The following is a 19,690-nucleotide window of genomic DNA, read 5'->3' on the forward strand; positions in this document are numbered from 1 at the left end:
TGAAAGGCTCATGTAATGTCAGTGATGAATTTCCTGTCTGTCATGTGTTTGTTTTATGAGGAGAAACTTTGGTGTTTTTCAACCTGGACCCTATTTTCCCATGTTTTTGTCTTATACCCTTTTTCCATTGTCACTCTTGGCCACACCAAGCCAAGCCAGAGATGGACTTACTCAGGAGTAGATCCAAAAGTCAGGCCGCCCGCCCTCAAGCGGGTAGCCTGCTGTGTCATTGAAAAACATGTGCCGTCGATTTGCTCACTGTTTTTAGACGTCATCAGCCAAGACAAGCCGTCACCAGTTAAGGACACACCTTCAAGTGGGTAGCGCTGTTGTAATGGAAATGCAAATCCCTGCAGTGCTGGGCTGACGGCACTAACCACTCCAGGCCAAGCCAAGCCAAGCCAAGCCAAGCCAGTGACTGTCAAAAAAGGGTAAAAAAGTCACTAATGGAGACAGTCTTTGAAATTGGTCCAGTACTGAGGGAGACAGTCGCAAAAGAGGCTGCAACCACTCATTCCCTCTTCACACTGTCAATGTATGTCCTCTAAAAGTGCTTGTTTTTGCCACTGACAGGCTCAAATTATTATTCTAAGTGTCTGACAACATTATGGAAGGATCCCTACAGAGATAAACCTTTTTGTTATAACGTAAGATCCTTTTTGTTAAACCAGAAACAGCCCTTAAATTGCCATCACCAAACCTACCAGACTCCATTTAAAAAAACAGTAATTTTAGCATGTATAGAGGCAGCATGTTTTCACATCTAACTGGATGAATTTAGGGTTTATTTTAACTAAACCAGAGTTGGTGATTGTTGGAACAGTGGTTAGCTGAAACAAGATGCTTTTTGTGAGTTTTAATTTGTTTCTGTTGACTTAGAATGCTGCTAAAATAACTGTTTATTTAAATAGAGTCTGGTGGGTTTCGTGATAGAGATTTGTTTCTGGTTGTTTTCTTGTTAAACAAAAAGGATCTTACTCTTTGACAAAAAGGACATTCTCTGTAGGGATCCTTTCAAAATGTTGTCTGACACTTAGGATAATAATCTGAGGCTGTTAGTGGCAAAAACAAACACTTTTAGTGGACGTACATGATGGTGCAAACATGCCCTGAGTGGTTACACTGCAGCCTGTTTGGCAGCTCTGGACTAATTTAAAAAAGTGTCGTCTCCATTAATCATTTAGATAGAAAGACATGGGAGAATAAGGTCCAGCTGAAAAATACACAGGTTTCCTTTTAGCAAATTCAAAGTATGTGTCTGTGTCTTTCTTTCTTCAGGGAAATGGTGGGACAGCACCAGCCACTACAGAGGATGGCATTGAGGACTTTGAGGGTGGGACCTATGTGCGATTCGACGCCCCGAAAGCCAAGATAAGGAGGAGCTGGCCTGGTGTCCGCGGTACTCTCCATTTTAATCCTGTGTTCTCACTGCTCAATTACCCTCTGACTCCAACAGACGGATTTGAAATTTAAATGCATCCCCTGGTGATTCAGGAGTGTTCTCAGCGAATTAACCTGCTCAAGTGAGAGCTTTGGGTTTTAAATTTTACTGTGTGTGTATGTGTGTGTGTTCTCTAACCAGACATGATCTTGCATCGCTACGTGGTGTCCCGTGTGATCTGGGCCTACATGCTGTCTATAGCAGTAACCTACAGCATCACTCTGTGTCTCTTCCCCGGACTGGAGTCAGAGATACGAAACCCCATGTTAGGAGAGTGGCTCCCCATCCTCATCATGGCCACCTTCAACATGTCCGACTTTGTTGGCAAGGTGAGGAACACATTGTACAGACTGTTATTTGTTGCAGCTGTCAGGGCACGGCAAGTTACACCTTTATCATCTTTAATAGCACATGGAGTGAAGTGACTTAACATCATTTTCAGCATAGTTCCGACAAACTTCGACCTAATAAAACTTCAGCTATAATAACTGAAAACACCCGTCTCCCTGTGACCAATGTTATATCTGAAAACAGACTCTTACCCTCAGAGCTAGAACAGGCGCCCTCTGTCCATTTCTAATGCAGATTTTAAGGTATCTGCGAGTTTGCTTCGCAGTAAAATGGCGGTTAAGCTTAGGACGTGAATAATTCAAAACAAAAAGACAACTGGTTGCAAAAAGCGCTCTGTCTGATCAGGGTAGGCTTCAACAAAAAAAGGCCATGAGCCGCACTTCCTTTTTTTCAGGTTGTAAAATGCACATTGTCTGATCAGGACCTTAGTCTTTACATCTCTGTCACAAGCCTCTCCTCCATGAGTAGATGCCGCTTCCTTTTGTGCAGTGATCTGGTTGGCAGGTGTACTTCGGTAGAGAGAAAATAGTTCCTACATGAAACGTGATTATCTTGAGTAACCAAGTCATGGATTTCTGGAAAGAGACATTAATGTTGAGGGCATGCAGCAAAGGCCCGCAGGTTGGAATGAAACCCAGGTTGCTGCAGAGGAGTTAGCCTATTGTGGGACGCACACTCTACCAGGTGAGCTGGAGGTCAACCCCAGTCATCATTATTATTAAAAATCACCATCGTGCTCATGTTGAAACTGACTTTATAAAGTCTTTCACTGGATAAAATTAATGATCACCAACAGAGAGATGCATGTAAATAAAATAATTTGTTACTGTTACCTCATCTTTTATGTTCTAAATCCATGTAGCTCTTGGCGATCTCTATCATTTCACACCTCCTGAGATTCTGGGATTTAATTGTACATCATACGGAAACAGGAAAGAGACAAAGTCACACCGTAACACTGGAGATGACCTTGTGAAATCATTGAAAGCAGTCGCTCCATTTATTAAACCTGAGAGTAAGGATGGAAGAAAGTCTGGTTTATTTTTGAATAATAGCACTTCGCTCAAAGGCTTCATCTGAACATTCAGAAATAAAAGCTTATCTGGTGTCCTTAAGTCATAATTTTGACTTGGAAAGGGAAAAAAGTTGAGTGAAAAAATGTTCTAATTGTTCGCTTTGACTTTGTCTGCGCTGCAAATTTAGCAGTTTGTTCAAACGAGGGTAAAAAGAAAAAGGATAAGGAGGGAGATGACAAATTAAAAAGAAAATGGGAAAGGGAAATTAAGGTAGCTTAGAGGTAAAAATAAAAAAGTCTTGATAAAATAGAGCAAAGAATAGAGAGGGGAAAATTTCTACTTCTTTATTGTGCTCTCTAGCAAGTGCCATGAGCAGCTCGTACGCCATAACTTCCAGAACTATTCAACTTTCACTTTTAACTTTAAGACTTGTGCTGGTTTTGCAAAATTTCTGCCACAAAGCAGAAGAAAATTTCACCCCCAGCATTACTGAAACACACCCCTGCTCTCTTCTCAGATCCTGGCAGCGCTGCCGTACGATTGGTCCGGAGGCCGCCTGCTCTTCTTCTCCTGTCTGAGGGTGGTCTTCATCCCTCTGTTCGTCATGTGTGTGTACCCGGCCGACGCGCCAACCCTATCTCATCCCGCCTGGCCCTGTCTCTTCTCCCTCCTCATGGGAGTCACCAACGGCTACTTCGGGTCTGTGCCGATGATCCAGGCTGCGGGCAAAGTGCCGCCCGAGCAGAGGGAGCTGGCAGGTGAGTTATTCACCTCAGTATATAAATAACTATGTGACGAGAAAGACTGCTTATTAAGGTTGGTGTAGGGGCTTTAAGAAACATTTAGATTATGTTCTTGCAGTCTAATTTTAGTCAGGAGTAGGGTCATTATCTCATTGACTTCTACACAATCAGATTTATTTTTGCAACCAGTGGAGTCGCTCCCTGCTGGCCATTAGAAAGAATGCAGGCACTTCACATTGGCTTCACCCTTTAAACCCGGAGGCTACATCCACATCTATCAACAGCCTATGCTCACATGTCACTGTCCCTGAAGTATCTTTTATTTAGAAATACTATCAGCTCTGGATGAGCCTGTTGTCTGTTCTCTGTCCTCTGTTCTCTGAATCAGTTTTACACTCTCTGCTCTCTGTGTCTCTCCAGGGAACACCATGACAGTCTCCTATATGACAGGCCTGATGGTGGGCTCTGCTGTGGCGTACGCAGCTTACAGCTTCACCGCTCATGCATCAGGAACCCACCTCTCCCCAGTCAATATACACACACCTGCCAACGCTACAGGGTTCTGAATGTCCACACACAATAAAACACACACACACACATGTAAACACACATACATGTACACACACCTGCAGGCATTTAAACACACAAGATCCCGGCCAGGAGAGGCAGCAGAGACTGATGGACTCAAGTCCAGCTGCAGAAAGACATCTGTAAAGAACTCTTTAAAGGTTTATACTCCGAGAGACTGATTCTCCTTCGCTTTGATTTGACTCATCTGGGGAAAAAAATGGAGGAAATTATGTAAAACAGTAAAAACGTAGCAGATTTCTACACTCTCTCTTCAGCCTGGTGGTTCACTGACCTTCAAATGTCACGGCTCCGCTGTGATGAACTTTTCCCTGGAGGTGGAGAACAGCAGCTGTGCATCTGTCAGAGGGCCAACAGAAGCCCTTTGAGTGTCTCACAGTGAAATTATTGTCTGCATGTGTGTGCGAACAGACCGCCTGACATTTGTACAGTGTAAAGTCAAGTGGTTTTTCGCTGCAGGGAACGAACGGCTCACAGATTTCGAGGATACCTCATGTCACAGGTCACATACATGTTACATTTCACAATGTTGATATTCAGAGTGGAGAGATGATGTCAGCGTGGATTTTTCTTGACCATATGTTTCAGCTATTTCTTTATTATAATCTCCGACAGCCTCTGACTGCTAGAGCTCTGATCAGGCCTGAAAAATCAGGCTCAACCCTACATGTACACACATACTATCTGTCCAAGTCTAACCAGAGCTCGAAACACAGCAGCAGTTTTGGGCCTGAGCTCGATTGAAAACCCAAATTAAAACACTTATTACAAGCCAAAGCCAAGTAGTCTTTTCAGCGCGGTAACACGATCTCCGACACGCGCCTTGTAATCTAACCCTAAACATTTTCATTATTTATCATGGATTAATGGCAACACATCCCAAACATTATTCATGACATTACACAGATGATAACGGCCCAGACATACAACCAACATCAAAGAACTAGTGGCGACTATTACATTGCCTGTGACTCAGCCAAAAAGTTTGTCTGAACACACCGAAAAGACAAAGCCAACGGCCAACTAGCAAATATGTTCTGCGCCTTTGTGAGAGGAAGTGACTGTAGTCTGTATTCGTTATTCAAAAAGGGAAACCAGAAGACTGACAAGACGGATTCAAGAAGCTAGTTAGCCAGTTAGCACGTTAACAACACAACCTTAAGCTCAGCTCAGACCAAAGATTCGCGACGAGACGAAACCGTTTTTAGAATGTTGCAGAGAAAAGTTGCAGCGGTGTGAACTGGCTGTCTGAGCTCGACTCAAGCAGGCTGATGGTGTCACCTGCAACTCAGCTGATCAAATCGCCGGGGGCTGGTTTAGAACGTAAGGCGCGTCGCCTTTTTTTTTTAAAACCAATCAGCTTGTAGTGAAGTCAGCTGGTCAAGTCAAAAGACCAGACGGTGTATTTGCTTGCTGCTGCAGGTGCTTCGTCCCTGCTTAGCCCTCTGTTTCCGTCCTCACGTGTGCCAGTGTCGGACGATGAGTCGGTGCACTGGTTACTTATATTATTGTGGCATATTTATTATGTATACAGTCCATCCGATGCTCGTTTTGTTTCTGTGTTTCTCCGTTTCATCACTACTACGAATGCAGCTGTAGCCAGTATCTCACTATCACTATCCTCATTCATATTTTACGAAGCTACAAATTATATTCAGCCACAAAATAAACCTGAAAAGCTGCAAATCGGAACAGAAGTACAGAGAGTTGTTGCATAGAGATGATGTGCCGTCTCATCTAGTTGCATTGGTGTGAACCGGCAGGTTTTTAGAACGTTGCAGAACGGCGCATTGCAAGTAGCTGCCTGTTTCAACTCGTCTCGTCGCAAATCTTTGGTCTGAATGAATTGAACATGCTAAATCAGCGGCAGCCAACAAGGCCGACTAGTGCTAACTGCATTGGACACACCACAAAAACTAGAGTGACGGATACTTAACGTCAGAGCCCGGTCAGGTTCGGGCAGAGAACCAAAGCTCTACTGACTGAAACATTTAAAAACTACAACAGGAGCAACATAAGAGGAGCCCCATTAAATTCACAGTGAAACAGAAGTAAGAGTGTGTTTAGCTCCTGTAATGTGACGCATTTGTGAGTATAATAAAATATGTGGATTTATGAGATGGTTTTAAAGAGAAGCAAACCGTTTTTGCAGGCTGGAATGCAGTCACCCCAAATCACATCATGACTGGACAAGTTTAAGTACATGAACTTGGGTTCAAGAGTCACTGAACTTGTTCTAATGTCTTACAGGAAAAGAAAAGAGAGGGAATTCAATATTTTCTAACATGTATTTAGCTTAGAATAATTGAAAACTTAACTTTAAACACTGCAACACAGATTTAGAACTTGAAAAAAAAAAATGTTATTTATGTTACTGTGCCTTAAAAGCAATTATAGTTTTCAATTAATGATAAACGTGCATCAAAATTTGACTTTCTTTAGGTTATTGAATTCTTAAAAAAACATCCTTTTTATAAACAGTAGCAGCATCAACCTGGACTTTATCTTGATCGGATTCCCTCAAGATGTTTGCATCTGGTTTGTCTCCACTCAGCCAGTTTATTAAATCTGAATTAGACTTGTATTTATTTAAGTAATGAGTAACATTACTCCTGTCAGCCTTGTTTAACCTTGGAGGTAGGAGTACATTGTGCATTAGCAGGCGGTGTTCTCTGTTCTTTTTATTTAATGCTAAAAGAAGACAAGAATAAGCTGATCTGAGTTGTTCAGTGAGTCTCACATCACGTCTTGCACCCTCTGATGGATGGAAAGAGAACAAAATGTCTGTATGAGTGAGGTAGTGATGATAGCTGTGACTTGCAGCTGTGATTTTTAAAGAATTGTTTGCGTCCCTCTGAATGGTGTCTGTGTGTAACATCCATGTAATGATGTGGGATATTATGGGGAAATGAACACGTGCCAAAAAGTCTGCCTGTTTCTGATCAGCAGCAGCTGAGAAAAGACTGAATGTAATAAACAGGATGAGAGCTGGAAATATATAGAGTGAAATGCACTGACGGGAGTGAGGAGAGTTATTTTATTCATGTGAAATATTTTTGGTAGCTTTACTCAGCAGCACCTGTTTCCTTTATTCTTTCTGCCTCCTCACGTTTCCTGTTGGACATGATTAATTTTTCAGCGATCAGAGGATCTCCTGGCTCTGCAGAGTTCAGACTTTATACATTATGAAGAAAACAGGCTTCAGTGTAGAAAGCCGTGAAGTGCACTACATTATGTAGGTGACGGCTTGAATGGAGCCTAATGTCAGCGCCGTTTGAAGAATGGTAGGGTGCCATTTGGGAGCTAACCTCATTACTGTATGTATGTCCCAGTGTGCTGACGGCGCCACATCGCCGCGGGCCTCTCTCCTCTCAGCGAGCTGCCGGGTTTGAAGGTGTTTTTAGTTATTTTTGGTCAGATGTGTCATTAAAGGACATGAAATGTCTCTTTCCTGCTCTGTCTCTCTCTCTCTGGTAGAAACCTTCAGGACATTTGAGAGAAGGAAGGTCCCAAAGTGCTGCATGTTAAACCTGTATTTGTTTAACCCTTCAGGCTGATTTAAAGGAAAAGTTTGACATTTCGGGAAATACACTTAATAACTTTATTGTGGAGAGTCAAATATACAGTTTACTAATAAAACTCTCCACAGTATGAACAGTGGTTACATGAGCCTCAAAACCAGACACAACTCAGCCCTGAGCAGAGTGACCGTCCTCTACTGACCAATCAGACTGCAGTGTTCACAGCTCCACCTTTTAGTATCAGATCTGTGTGCTAGGTACCCCAACAGAGGGGGGACCAAACATGGGGACGCTAAGGAACGCTTCTGTTGGTACCATCCACAACTTTTCACAGTGGAAACGGGGGGAAAAAAGTGTACCGCACTGCTCAGTAGAAACAGGGCTTTATATCTGTATGTTGAATAAGGCTCCAGCGAGTTAGCATAGCTTAGCATAAAGACCGGAAACAGGAAACAGTTAGCCTGGCTCTGTCCAAATGTAGTTAGTGTGTTATAAAATCCACCTGTTAGCACCTTTAAATTAAAATGTTTTATCTTGTTTGTTTAATCCTAACTTAGATCCAAAAATGACAATTCAACATTTTACTCTTGCTGCCTTTAGCAAATGGGCAATTGTCTAACACTAGTGATTAGTGAGCCAGGTATCCAATTCTGGCTCCATGGTGCCAAATGTGAGCCAGCTCCCGTTTACTTTGACCAAGTCTGTCCTAGACTTAGGTATTACAGAAGCGGGCCCAAGCATCGGAGGCCAGCACCAAAACAGGTTGCCAGATGAAACAGCGCCCAACATCCAAACAGGTTCTGGCCTGTTGGTGGTTGGCAAATTTGAGCTTTAGATAAACTGGGATGCAGATTTTGTTTCCTTTGGACAGAGCCAGATGAGCTGTCCCACCATATTTACAGGTTTTATGCTAAGCTAAGCAGATCCATAAAAAGTCTGAAAAGGCATTTCATTTATTAATCTAAAAACAAGGCCTAAATTGGTGTTAAAATATCTCAAATTAATCTTTCAAAAGTGTTAAAAATGCTTAGACATAGGAAGAAGGAAGGAGTAAATTGTTTCTGAAGTTGCACTGAAAAATCTCAGAATAACATTTAACATCCTTTGATAAAAAAATTAATTACTGAATGCCTCTTGTATTAACGTCACTCAGATCAGTTTAGTGAAACCAATAACACTCATAGGCTGGATTACTGTAACTCTCTATTATCAGGTAGCTCTAGTAAGTCCTTAAAAACTCTCCAGCTAATTCAGAATGCAGCAGCACGTGTACTAACAGGAACTAAGAAACGAGATCATATTTCTCCTGTTTTAGCTTCTCTGCACTGGCTCCCTGTAAAATCCAGAATTGAATTTAAAATCCTACTGTTAACTTATAAAGCTCTAAATGGTCAAGCTCCGTCATATCTTAGAGAGCTCATAGTGCCTTATTATCCCACCAGAACACTGCGCTCTGAGAACGCAGGGTTACTCGTGGTCCCTAAAGTCTCCAAAAGTAGATCAGGAGCCAGAGCCTTCAGCTATCAGGCTCCTCTCCTGTGGAATCATCTTCCTGTTACGGTCCGGGAGGCAGACACCGTACTGTACGACATCTATTGCACGTCTGTCTGTCCTCTTCCTGAGGTTTCTACCGTTTTTTTTTCCCCGTTAAAGGGTTTTTTTGGGGAGTTTTTCCTTATCCACTGTGAGGGTCATAAGGACAGAGGGATGTCGTATGCCGTAAAGCCCTGTGAGGCAAATTGTGATTTGTGATATTGGGCTTTATAAATAAAATTGAAATTGAAATTGAAATATATTGTTTGTAGCCCAGAGCAGAGGATCCACTGTCTGATAGCAAGCTGATGTCACTGTACCCTGAACGAGATGGGGAAAAATTAATTGAAATTGGCTATTTAACCAAGATTTCCCAGCATGGTTGAAACCAATACAAGGCAACAGGTACATGGCTTTGTGTACTTTGTGCAAAAAGTTTTTCAAACAATGGGAATTAAGGCAGGGGAATCCCACATACAGAGTGAGAATCATCAAGTTGTAAAGAAAACAAGCCAACAAACACCAGCTGTTTCCCCAAAAATTCCTGTTTTATGCTACAATAAACATTTGAGCAAAATTAGATAGATGTCGCTTCATGTGTTTTTGTTTCTAGAGATTTGGTTATTGTTATTGTACACTTCAGGGCCAGCAGGAGAAATACTACTGCACTTATTTAGTGAGCTGCATATCACAGAGGTAAACCTGGAAGTTTGAAACTTTTTTGGCTTGAGCGCCAAGCAAGCAACTCTTATCGTTTTTAATAGGTGCCATCTTAGGGTCCAGTCTCAAGGTCTAATAACTAGGGCTGCCCCCGACTAAGAATTTTCCTAGTCGACCAATAGTCATCATTTAGGGCCATTAGTCGACTAGTCGCCCGCATGTTTCTGATATGAATGTAATGATGAAATGATATATTTTGGTGGTTTGAGTTGAAGGTGTGAGAAAGAATAGTATCAGTAACATTGTTAACACTGTGCTACATTACAGAGAAATACAAAACCGTACTAATGAACCTTCATTAATATAGGCCTATATTTTATCTCCAAGTGCACGTCACACACTGAGCGAGCCGCCTGTTAATGACGCTGTGGGCTAATGGGCATGTAGCTACTTCCATGTTTCACATGATACGTCATGTTTGTAGTCGACCAATGAAGATGAGTTTACATATCACCTTGGGTTCGTCCTTCACCTTCTCAAAATGATCCCACACTTTGGATTTCCTGCCCGACATGTTATTAACTAGCCTGTGGAATAACCGCAGGTACCCGCCCTGGAAATTAACCTGACCTGTTTGTTTGTTTTTTCTGCAACTAAGCGACCAATGAAATCTTGCCAACTAAAGACCTTTATGGTCGACTGACTTTTCTTCATTACAGCATGAAATGAAAGCCAAATTTGAGGCTTCAAAAAGGCACAAACATAAGAACTGTTGAACTGTTCCTTTAAGATTAATAATCCACTGCAGTTGCAGATTATTCTACTGTCTTTTCCTTCAGTTTTTATTTTGTGTCATTTTTTGAAGCCAGTGAAGCGACCTGCTCGTGCAGTGAACAGTTTAAGTTGAAGCAGAAGTGGAGAAAATGAATCAGACCACAATGACACTTTGATGTGTTTAAAACTGACACTTTCAAATCTTATTAATGAGCTCAGAAAGACCGAACACTCACTGATGAATCATTTATCATCTCAGAACATATTTTTGGCATTAGCTGGCACTTTTATCCAGAGTGATTTATGATGAGTTTAACAGTAAAATAAGCTTCACCAGGATGAGATCACCGAAAATTACAGACAGGCGACCACAGAGAGTGGAAAAAAAACCCCTGTGAAAGACAGAGGTGTCAGGGAAACATATGAAACAAGAGGCGGGGGAATATTTGGAAATTAGAGTGAACTATTGAGTCAAGGTTATTTCACTGCTGGGGGACGTTTCAGTCTCCAGCTACGTGCAAACACACTGGACTTTTTAAAAAAGAAACAGGGGAAAAAACCTTTTAATTCAGTATTGTATCTGTTTAGGTCTGATATCTATCAGCCTGCTGTGACTTCCTGTTTCTGTTTATTTATTCAGTCAGTCGTTTTCCTCCCAACTAACAGCAAAGAATTTCTTCAGAAGCCACGTCATGCTGATTATTTTAGACTGAATGCTCACGTGACTGCACACTGCGAAACATCAGCAGGACGGTGTAGAAAGAATGCACACAGACACTACGCTGGTTATGTGTATATCTACTATTAAAGGGAAATTTCGGTTTATTTCAACCTGTCTCCTATCGTCCTAAATTTGTTTCAAGTGACTAGTGACATAAAAATAATAGTTAGCATGTTAGCCGTTAGCCTAGATACAGCCGGGGCGCATAGTAGCGTCAGACCTGTTAAAACGTAAGTGAACGGGCAACCTTCAAGTGCAAAGTTAGTCCACTAAACAAGCTTTTTTTCCACAAAGACCGCCTCATATCGTTAGGATAAATGTCAGAGAACATATAGAAAACAACATTGGGCACTGGGGCACAGCATTCACAGGTACACCACCAATCTCCAGAGCTACGCAGCCTTCCAGCAGCCATTCCTCCTCTCTCGTCCTCTACCTGTTGCGCCTCTCTCTCTCCTCCTCGTTCTTCAATTTCACGAAGCTCTTCTTCAGTGTATTCTGGCTCAAATAAATAAGGGCGGCCATCAAACTCTGCAAAATCAAATTCCTCCTCCACAAAGTCGAAGTCTGGCAAAAAGTCAGCCATTATTCTATAAATGAATGAACTTTTCAGGCTACTGTCCGGTTCTGCCTTCCAGCTATTGCTGCTTGTTCTCGCGAGATTTTAGCTGCATTTTGGAAAGCAGAGCTAAATGGTAAACAAACATGGCAGCACACCGGTAAGGTAAGACAACACGTTTACATGTCGTTTTCTATATGTTCTCTGACATTTATCCTAACGATATGAAGCAGTCTTTGTGGAAAAAAAGCTTGTTTAGTGGACTAACTTTGCACTTGAAGGTTGCCCGTTCACTTACGTTTTAACAGGTCTGATGCTACTATGCGTCCCGGCTGTAACTAGGCTAACGGCTAACATGCTAACTATTATTTTTATGTTACTAGTTACTTGAAACAAATTTAGGACGACAGGAGACAGGTTGAAATAAAGCGAAATTTCCCTTTAAATGAGATATTTTGCAGATAATATTTGTGTAAATTAAAAAGTATCCACCTTATTCCCGAGTCAGCTACTGTAAGAATGTTTATGGGTGCAACTTTTGGACAGAGAGAGGAAGTGGCAGCAAACTATTTAATCACATTGACTGTCTATGATTTGGTCTTGTGACAAATCTTGGTGACTAACCAACAACAGTGATTCTTTTCTAAAGTAATTCATCTTTAATATAGCAAACACTATTACATAACATTAAATTAGCATTTCTTAAATGTCCCTTAGGAGCTCTGGTACCTGCTGTGCTGTCCACATCTGTAACATTACTACCAACCAGACTAAGCTAAATATTTGGCTTCAACAGCAACATGGGTGTTGAACATGCATCCAAAACAAACAGTGGTTGTTCCTGTAACCAGCAGTACAGTTTTCGTCACCTACCTACAGAGAGGAATAGGTTGCCACCCATTCTGTATAACCTTGATACTGGATCGTTCTGTATTGAAAAATAAAATGCACTTTTCCATACTGAACCAATACGGGATGTGGTTTGTCCCATATTTTCGTTCACACCCTACTCTAATGCATCCACTACATTTTTACAGGATTGAAATGACTAATAAAATCAAATCATGAATAAATAATAAAATGAAAAGAGTTTGGAGAGCGGAGAAGTCAGAATTTGTGGAGGAGAATGACGCCTGGAATGACAGGTCTGTCACTCAATGTCAGTACATGATATCCCTGTATTCCTGGCTGTCTGATTTCATTCTCAACCTACATTAGAGATTGCCCATTGTAAAATGAAGTCAGCAACATATCTTGAACTGTGTTTAACGTTGGTCTTCTGAGCTCAGAATGTGTTACTAATTTGCCAAACTTCTTTCATATCATATAATATGAAAGCCTGAAGTTGTTTATTTAAGTTCCTTCTATTACTGATATTACTGAAGTCTGCTGCTAAATTCAGCGTTAGTTATAAAAATGTATGAACTGTGTTGTTAAGGTCTATGAATGGCGCGTTAGCTGGGAAACATCACCTTTATTCTCTTTACATGGAGCTTAAATTGATACATCATTATGTTCAATGTTCACTGAACGAGTTAGTGTTAGTGTCTGTTTATGAGTCGTGGCAAATCAAACAAGATCTTCTAGAAGGAGTAGATGTTTACCGTAAAATAGTTCAAACTCAAATTTAACAACACATAAACAAAGCAGGGTAAGCTAATCGTTCAAAGGAAAACCAGTGCTTTGAGATGTTATTCCATCATAGATGCAACAGGTGACGTCTACCACGTTTTATTTTCAGTTGCTCTAAGAAAAAGGACTAGCATACCGTGAGCATACCGTTACCATTGGAAAACACCAGTTCCAGTTCATCACCGGAAGTCGCGCCCATAATTCACGCAAGGCATCATGGGGGCTGGGAATAAGGTGGATAAGAACCTTAGTGATCCAGACTAAGAACAAGGTGCAGCTAATTTAGATTTTTTTTGCAAAATATGTGCATATAATTAAATGATTCAACAACCAAACAGAGCTGCCTGGTTTCAGGAGTGGGAGGACAATTATCTTTAGCTGGATTTATCAGTGTGAGATCTGAAGGTTAACAAGGATTAGAGCAAATGTGTCCACTTCAGCTCTCAATGTTTCATTCCTGATGCTCTTAACAGTTAAAAAATTCTATTCACTGCATCATCTATAGAAATATTATCCTCAAAAACTTGATTATTTATCAGGGCAGGTGCCAAATTCTCTAATCATATGAACTGAAATTTTGTTTTATTGTAAATATGTCATACGATTCTGGACTTTCACAATAACACTCAAACTAATCGCCAGAATAATGTTTATAATCTAATGTGTTTTAAAATACCCAGTTTTGATGGCACAATCACAGCTGGAAATGGCGCATATGTCTTGCTAGTAAACACGCAGATTTGTTGTTCGTTGGTCTCAAACAGTCATCTGCAGCGTGGCAGCTGTCTCACCATCCACCACTGTATGAAACATACAAATGTATCTGTGGTTTGCAGAAATGTATGATGCAGATATTTTCTTCTGGCCACTCATCTGTTGTGCCCAGCACCGACCTCCTCGTCAGAGCTTGATAAAACAGTTGTTTACATATCTGTCTGTGTTGTTCCTGTTTCTGAGGTTATGTATTTACATGGAAGGTGAAAAGACTTTCCCCCCTGTCACAACAAACAGGAAGCCACCACATTTAGGTAGATTTTTTTCCTGTTGAAGCAGCTGTGAGCAAAACAGATCTTCACCACAAAACCTCAGAATGTTTTTCTTTGGAGTTTTATAAATGCAGCCATAGAGCGCTGCAGGGATGACCTTTGTTTGTGGGCTGACGCAGAAGCTAACATCATCCTGGTTCACTCATCGAAAAGGCTGTGGGATTTTTCCATTGGATTTAACATTAATGACACTTACATGTTTTGTTCAGCAAGATAATCTTGACAAATTAACACCACTTTGTGATTTTTAAAGCATAAATGCAATCACCAGAAGTACAAAGCTAACAGTAGCCTATAAACAAACTTCACTAAGGTTGCATGACTTAACATTACTCCCACAAAAAGGCTGTAAAGCTGTGCTCAGCATGATGACGTTCTGTAGTCTCATTTAGAGACTTGTTAGCAGCCGCCATTTTTACAACATACAGACGCTTCAATGTTCATGAGTGGAGTATTAACTGATGTATCTTATGTCGCAGAACCAAACGTGGAAATCCCTCGAGCTTGTGTTAACCACAGGCCAACAAAAACCCACTGACTCTGAGAAATGCTAACTCATTTCCTGGTTTTAGGACTCATTCCTGGTGGAGTCTGTTGCACCAGGCTTTGAAGTCAAGTTTCGTCAAGGCCAAACAGTAGCACCACAGGGTTCGTCATGTGATGCCATTGGGCCCAAAAAGACTTTTTCCCATAGACTGACAATGGAAAAGACGCATCTACAAATCAGTATACACATTTTTTTTAGTGTCACAACCCCTCCTGAAATGTCTCGTTCCACTATCAACCGTTAATCCATTTGGACTGCTAACATTTCTAAAGTCTAAAGAGCGCCAAGATTATTTTATTCCTAGTCAAGTTAGCAGAGTGCTAAACTGGTATTTTATGCCGTAGAACAAAATGTGACATGCTCCTAAGCTTGAGTTAACCCTGATGATTTTATTGCTTAGAGATATCTAGGTTTGTGTGAAACATGAAACATTAGGAGAAAGGTTTGATCTTTCAGAGCTGGAGCTGGTGAGCAGACAAACAAACAGGAAATGCAACAGGGTTTCTCATCCTCAGTGCCATGATCACAGCCTGCCCTTAACATTAAGCAATATACGCATTTTTTAGGGCCTCCTGGTCTCCAGGGACCCCTAGAAAATATTTTTTTAAATGAACACGAGACAATAACGAGATCAAATTTGAACTTCCTGAACAAAAACTGACATTTCAAGCCATTTCTGCCAACACTTCCTGATGCAACCCCGTCACCAGAAGAAAATGTTGCACTGAAGTTTCATACGTGTCATATCGACATTTCTAAAAGGACATATCTGAGCTGACTTGTCATCAGGCAGTGGAGAGATGGTGGATCGTGTGACACCAGAACGAGACGCCTGCCAAGCTGCAGACCACTGTCCAAGACCAACAAACAACAAAACCTGTTGCGATTTGGTGAATCATTACTGTGTTTCCAGCAGCTTTGTGAACACAGTGATGACTTGACATCTGTGCTTTCTTTACCCCCCAAACTGAGTATTTTAAGTCAAAACATGATCTTTTCCTCGCCATAACCAAATGATCGTTGTGCCTAACCCTAACCACGTTAACCACAGAGCTGCTGAATCATAAACTTTCAACATATCTGCCACATAATAACGTGCAAACATGACCTCTCCATGGTTTGCAGATCAAACAATGCCAACATTTTATTCTGGTGATCGGGCTGACTGACAGCACTGTGGGGGTTTTAACCACTTTGGAATTTACTGAGTCACTCAGGGGCGGACTGGGACTGAAATTAAACCTGAGACTTTGAGATGAAGAGGCCTTTTGTGAAGTTTTTTCAGCAGTAAATTTAACACTAAAACACTTTTTGTGGTACAAACAGAATCTGAGGATGCTGGAGACCTTTATGAAGACACTTCAGGTTGTCTTGTCGACACCTGCCTCCTCAGTTTGTACGACATGTCACCACTGCACTGAATCAAAACAACACCAGGGGTCTCATCTATAAAAGTGCGTAGAATCCTTACTAAAGATGCACATACAGACAAAAGCCTAAAATGGAGTGCGGCAAAAATATTCAACAATTTCTTCGACAACTGCATCCATCTAACAATCAGTGTTGCCAATTTCCTGTCTCCATGCTCGTCATGCTCTTCTTCAGCATGGGTCAAAGATCACAACAGATCACAACTTGTCCCATGGGAAGTGACGTATGCCTCTTTCAGGCCTTGTTTTGTGCATACGCAATGGGAACCCAGGCCAGAGAGGTGAGCTGGAGAGTCACAGTATACTGCAGCTACCGCTAACCTCTTCACCAGAACATGTACAGTCAGTCAACAGAGCACTGAAATAGTTAGAAATGCTCGCACAGACATGCACACTCACATACTCAATGCTCTTCAGTGCATGATCAAAAACTACAGTGCTGTCCCATAACAACAGAGCAACTAAAAAGTGTGTTTGTGTGTGATAAGAAGTAAAAACAAGCAGCTTGACTTTAAAGTACTTTAAAGTAAAAGCAAATATTTGAAGGCAGACACAACCGCAGAGGAACACAGGCCTTCAAACAAATGCAGACAGTCCTACCTGACATCACTGTGAGCCTCGGAGCAGCACACCACGGAGGAGATCTGTCACATGGTGCATTTAGTGGTCACTTTTTAGCTCGTATTTTTTCTGCACTACACATTTCTGTTCCAGCTCCTGTCTTCTGTCTTTTCTCCACTGTCGCTCATTACGTTTACAATGAGAAAGGTCACACAGGTGGGAAACGACTGAGCCAATCAGATTTCACCAAAAACGAGGATCAGTCCAACAAGGGAGGGGTGGCTCGTATCTCTCCCTGAATATTGAAAGTATAAGTTATGTCCGCTCGGCTCTGTGCTGACTGCAGCAGAGAGGATAGGTGACCTCTCCCACCTGTCTGCAGGGGCGGTACGAGCACAGTTGGTGCCCATCTCCCCCCAGAGAGCAGGAAAAGAGGAACCAGCTGGGAAGGGGTGCTGTTACTTAGTAGGCTTTCTTATGTAGTTATGTTGTTGTGGCCTTGTGTAATATTTCAAAAATAATAGCAGTAATAGTATCAATTAAAAAAAAGTAAAAGATAAATATTTAGATTTTTTTCCTCCCCCATTTGTGCCGCCCCCTATGGATGATGGCGCCTTAGCATTCTCCTATACCGCCTATGCCACTGGCCATCACTGCATGTTCAAGGTGGAATGGACCAGCCTCTCAGGAGTCTTCCTGAACTTACCTGTTGCCAGTCCGCCCTGGTGTCAGTGCTAATTATTATATATAGAAGTTCCTGGTAAGAAATTATTAGTAATAAATAAATGTACGTAAAACCCTACTGACAGGTCACTGTTATAATAATCAATTAAATAAAAATACATTTGATTAAATCTAAACTACTTGCCTCTAGTTTTACAAACCAGCGCACCAAACTAAAAACTTATTTACTTTTATGTTCCTGTTAAAATTTAATGACATTTTATAGAAACAGTGTTCCATTAAATCACTGTGCTCTTAAAATACTTTGTTGATCCCTGGGGAAAAATTGTGATAGGCTACGATACAGTCGCTCTGATATGTAGCACAGAGAATTGCAATAAAGTAGAAATAAAAATTAGGTCAAAATATTTTTTTAAATAGGCATTATGCTGCAATGCTTGGAACAAATATGTAAAATATTAAAAAAAAAAAAAAAAAAATAGCCTAAAAATATGTGCATTGTATTCCAACGTATAAAAACTAGTAAGATTTAGAAATACAAATGTGATATAATATCTAATAGTATAATATATACAATATAATATAATATATATCTGCATTGAGTTACAATGTTTAAAACTAGTATATAAAATATTTAAAAATACAAAAATATTTGCAATATGCTTCAATGTTCAAATGTAGTATGTAAAATATTTTTTAAAAATATAAAGGATAAAATATGTGCTTTGTCTTACAATGTATAAAAAGTAAGAAGTTTTAGAAACATAAAACATATTTGCTACAATGTTTAAGATTAGTATATAAAATTAAAATATATAAAAATATGCACATTATGCTACGATGTATAGAAATTAGTGAGATTTAGAAATATAAAAAAATATCTGCATTATGCTACAATGTTACTAGTAGGCCTATGTAAATTATTTAAAAACAGACATAGCCTAAAATATGTTTTTGCCCTATAATGTATAAAAACTAAAAAGTTTTAGAAACATAAAAAATATGTGTATTATGTTACAATGTTTAAAACCAGTATGTAAAATTTAAAAAATATGTTTAATATGTGCTTTGTCCTATAATGTTTAAAAACTAGTACATTTTAGAAACATAATATATGTATTATGCTACAATGTTTAAAACAAGTATATAAAATATTTAAGAATATAATATATTGCAAAGTATAAAAACTACTAAGTTTTAGAAATATGTGTATGAGCCACAATGTAGGCTTCAGTACAATATATATGTACAAATAGTAATAAGAATATGAAATAAGTACAGTTTGTGCATCACACTTCTAATACACATTCAAGAGTGGTGAGGTAAGAATATATATTAAAATTAAAACTATTGCAGCAGTTGAATCACTGCAGCGATTATTGTACAGTTGAGACAGTGATGCACAGAATTATTGTACCGTTAAGTCACTATGGCAAAGCTGAAAATATAATAAATAAATTGTAGAATTATAGCTGCTGATGGTTGAATTAAGTGTAAGGGCTCAGTGGCTGACACTTTGAACAAACTCTTCACCAAACTGTTGCCTTGTGCATCAAATGTTTTTGGTTGTGTCATCTTACACCTGAAGACAGGTGAGATTAACACGACTTGAGCAAGAATCTGAGTGAGAGTGAGGTGAAATCTGCATTAGCTGCTTCTGTCCAGCAGAGGGAGCTGCAGCTCAGAGAACGACATCATCGACTGAGCAGAGCGAGGACTTCAGGTCCAAATGGACACTGGTGTGTGTGGCGCGTTTGTGTGACGGATCAGAGGCTGTGTCTTTATTTAACTTCACATCTATGTCAGGAGCCCAGGAGGACGAAAGGAGGAGATTCTCATGAAGTGAAAATCTCCTTTGTTTGACCTTTGACCTCTCTGCTGCA

At 40.4% G+C, this 19,690-nt stretch overlaps 1 protein-coding gene across 2 annotated transcripts in view; it reads left to right on the top strand.

Moving 5' to 3' along the window:
• The window catches only part of slc29a4a (solute carrier family 29 member 4a), a 30,956-nt gene extending 23,429 nt beyond the window's left edge, over window positions 1–7,527 (top strand). For both annotated transcript variants that reach the window (XM_049560984.1, XM_049560985.1), the window contains exons 8-11: window positions 1,279–1,399; window positions 1,583–1,770; window positions 3,326–3,566; window positions 3,972–7,527. In XM_049560984.1, coding sequence (XP_049416941.1) covers window positions 1,279–1,399; window positions 1,583–1,770; window positions 3,326–3,566; window positions 3,972–4,117 — 696 coding nt within the window. In that variant the 3' untranslated portion in view covers window positions 4,118–7,527. The remainder of the gene's footprint in view (window positions 1–1,278; window positions 1,400–1,582; window positions 1,771–3,325; window positions 3,567–3,971) is intronic.
• Window positions 7,528–19,690: the final 12,163 nt, after the last annotated feature.

Source organism: Epinephelus fuscoguttatus, linkage group LG19 (genome assembly GCF_011397635.1).
Source record: "Epinephelus fuscoguttatus linkage group LG19, E.fuscoguttatus.final_Chr_v1".
NCBI classification, from domain to species: domain Eukaryota; kingdom Metazoa; phylum Chordata; class Actinopteri; order Perciformes; family Serranidae; genus Epinephelus; species Epinephelus fuscoguttatus.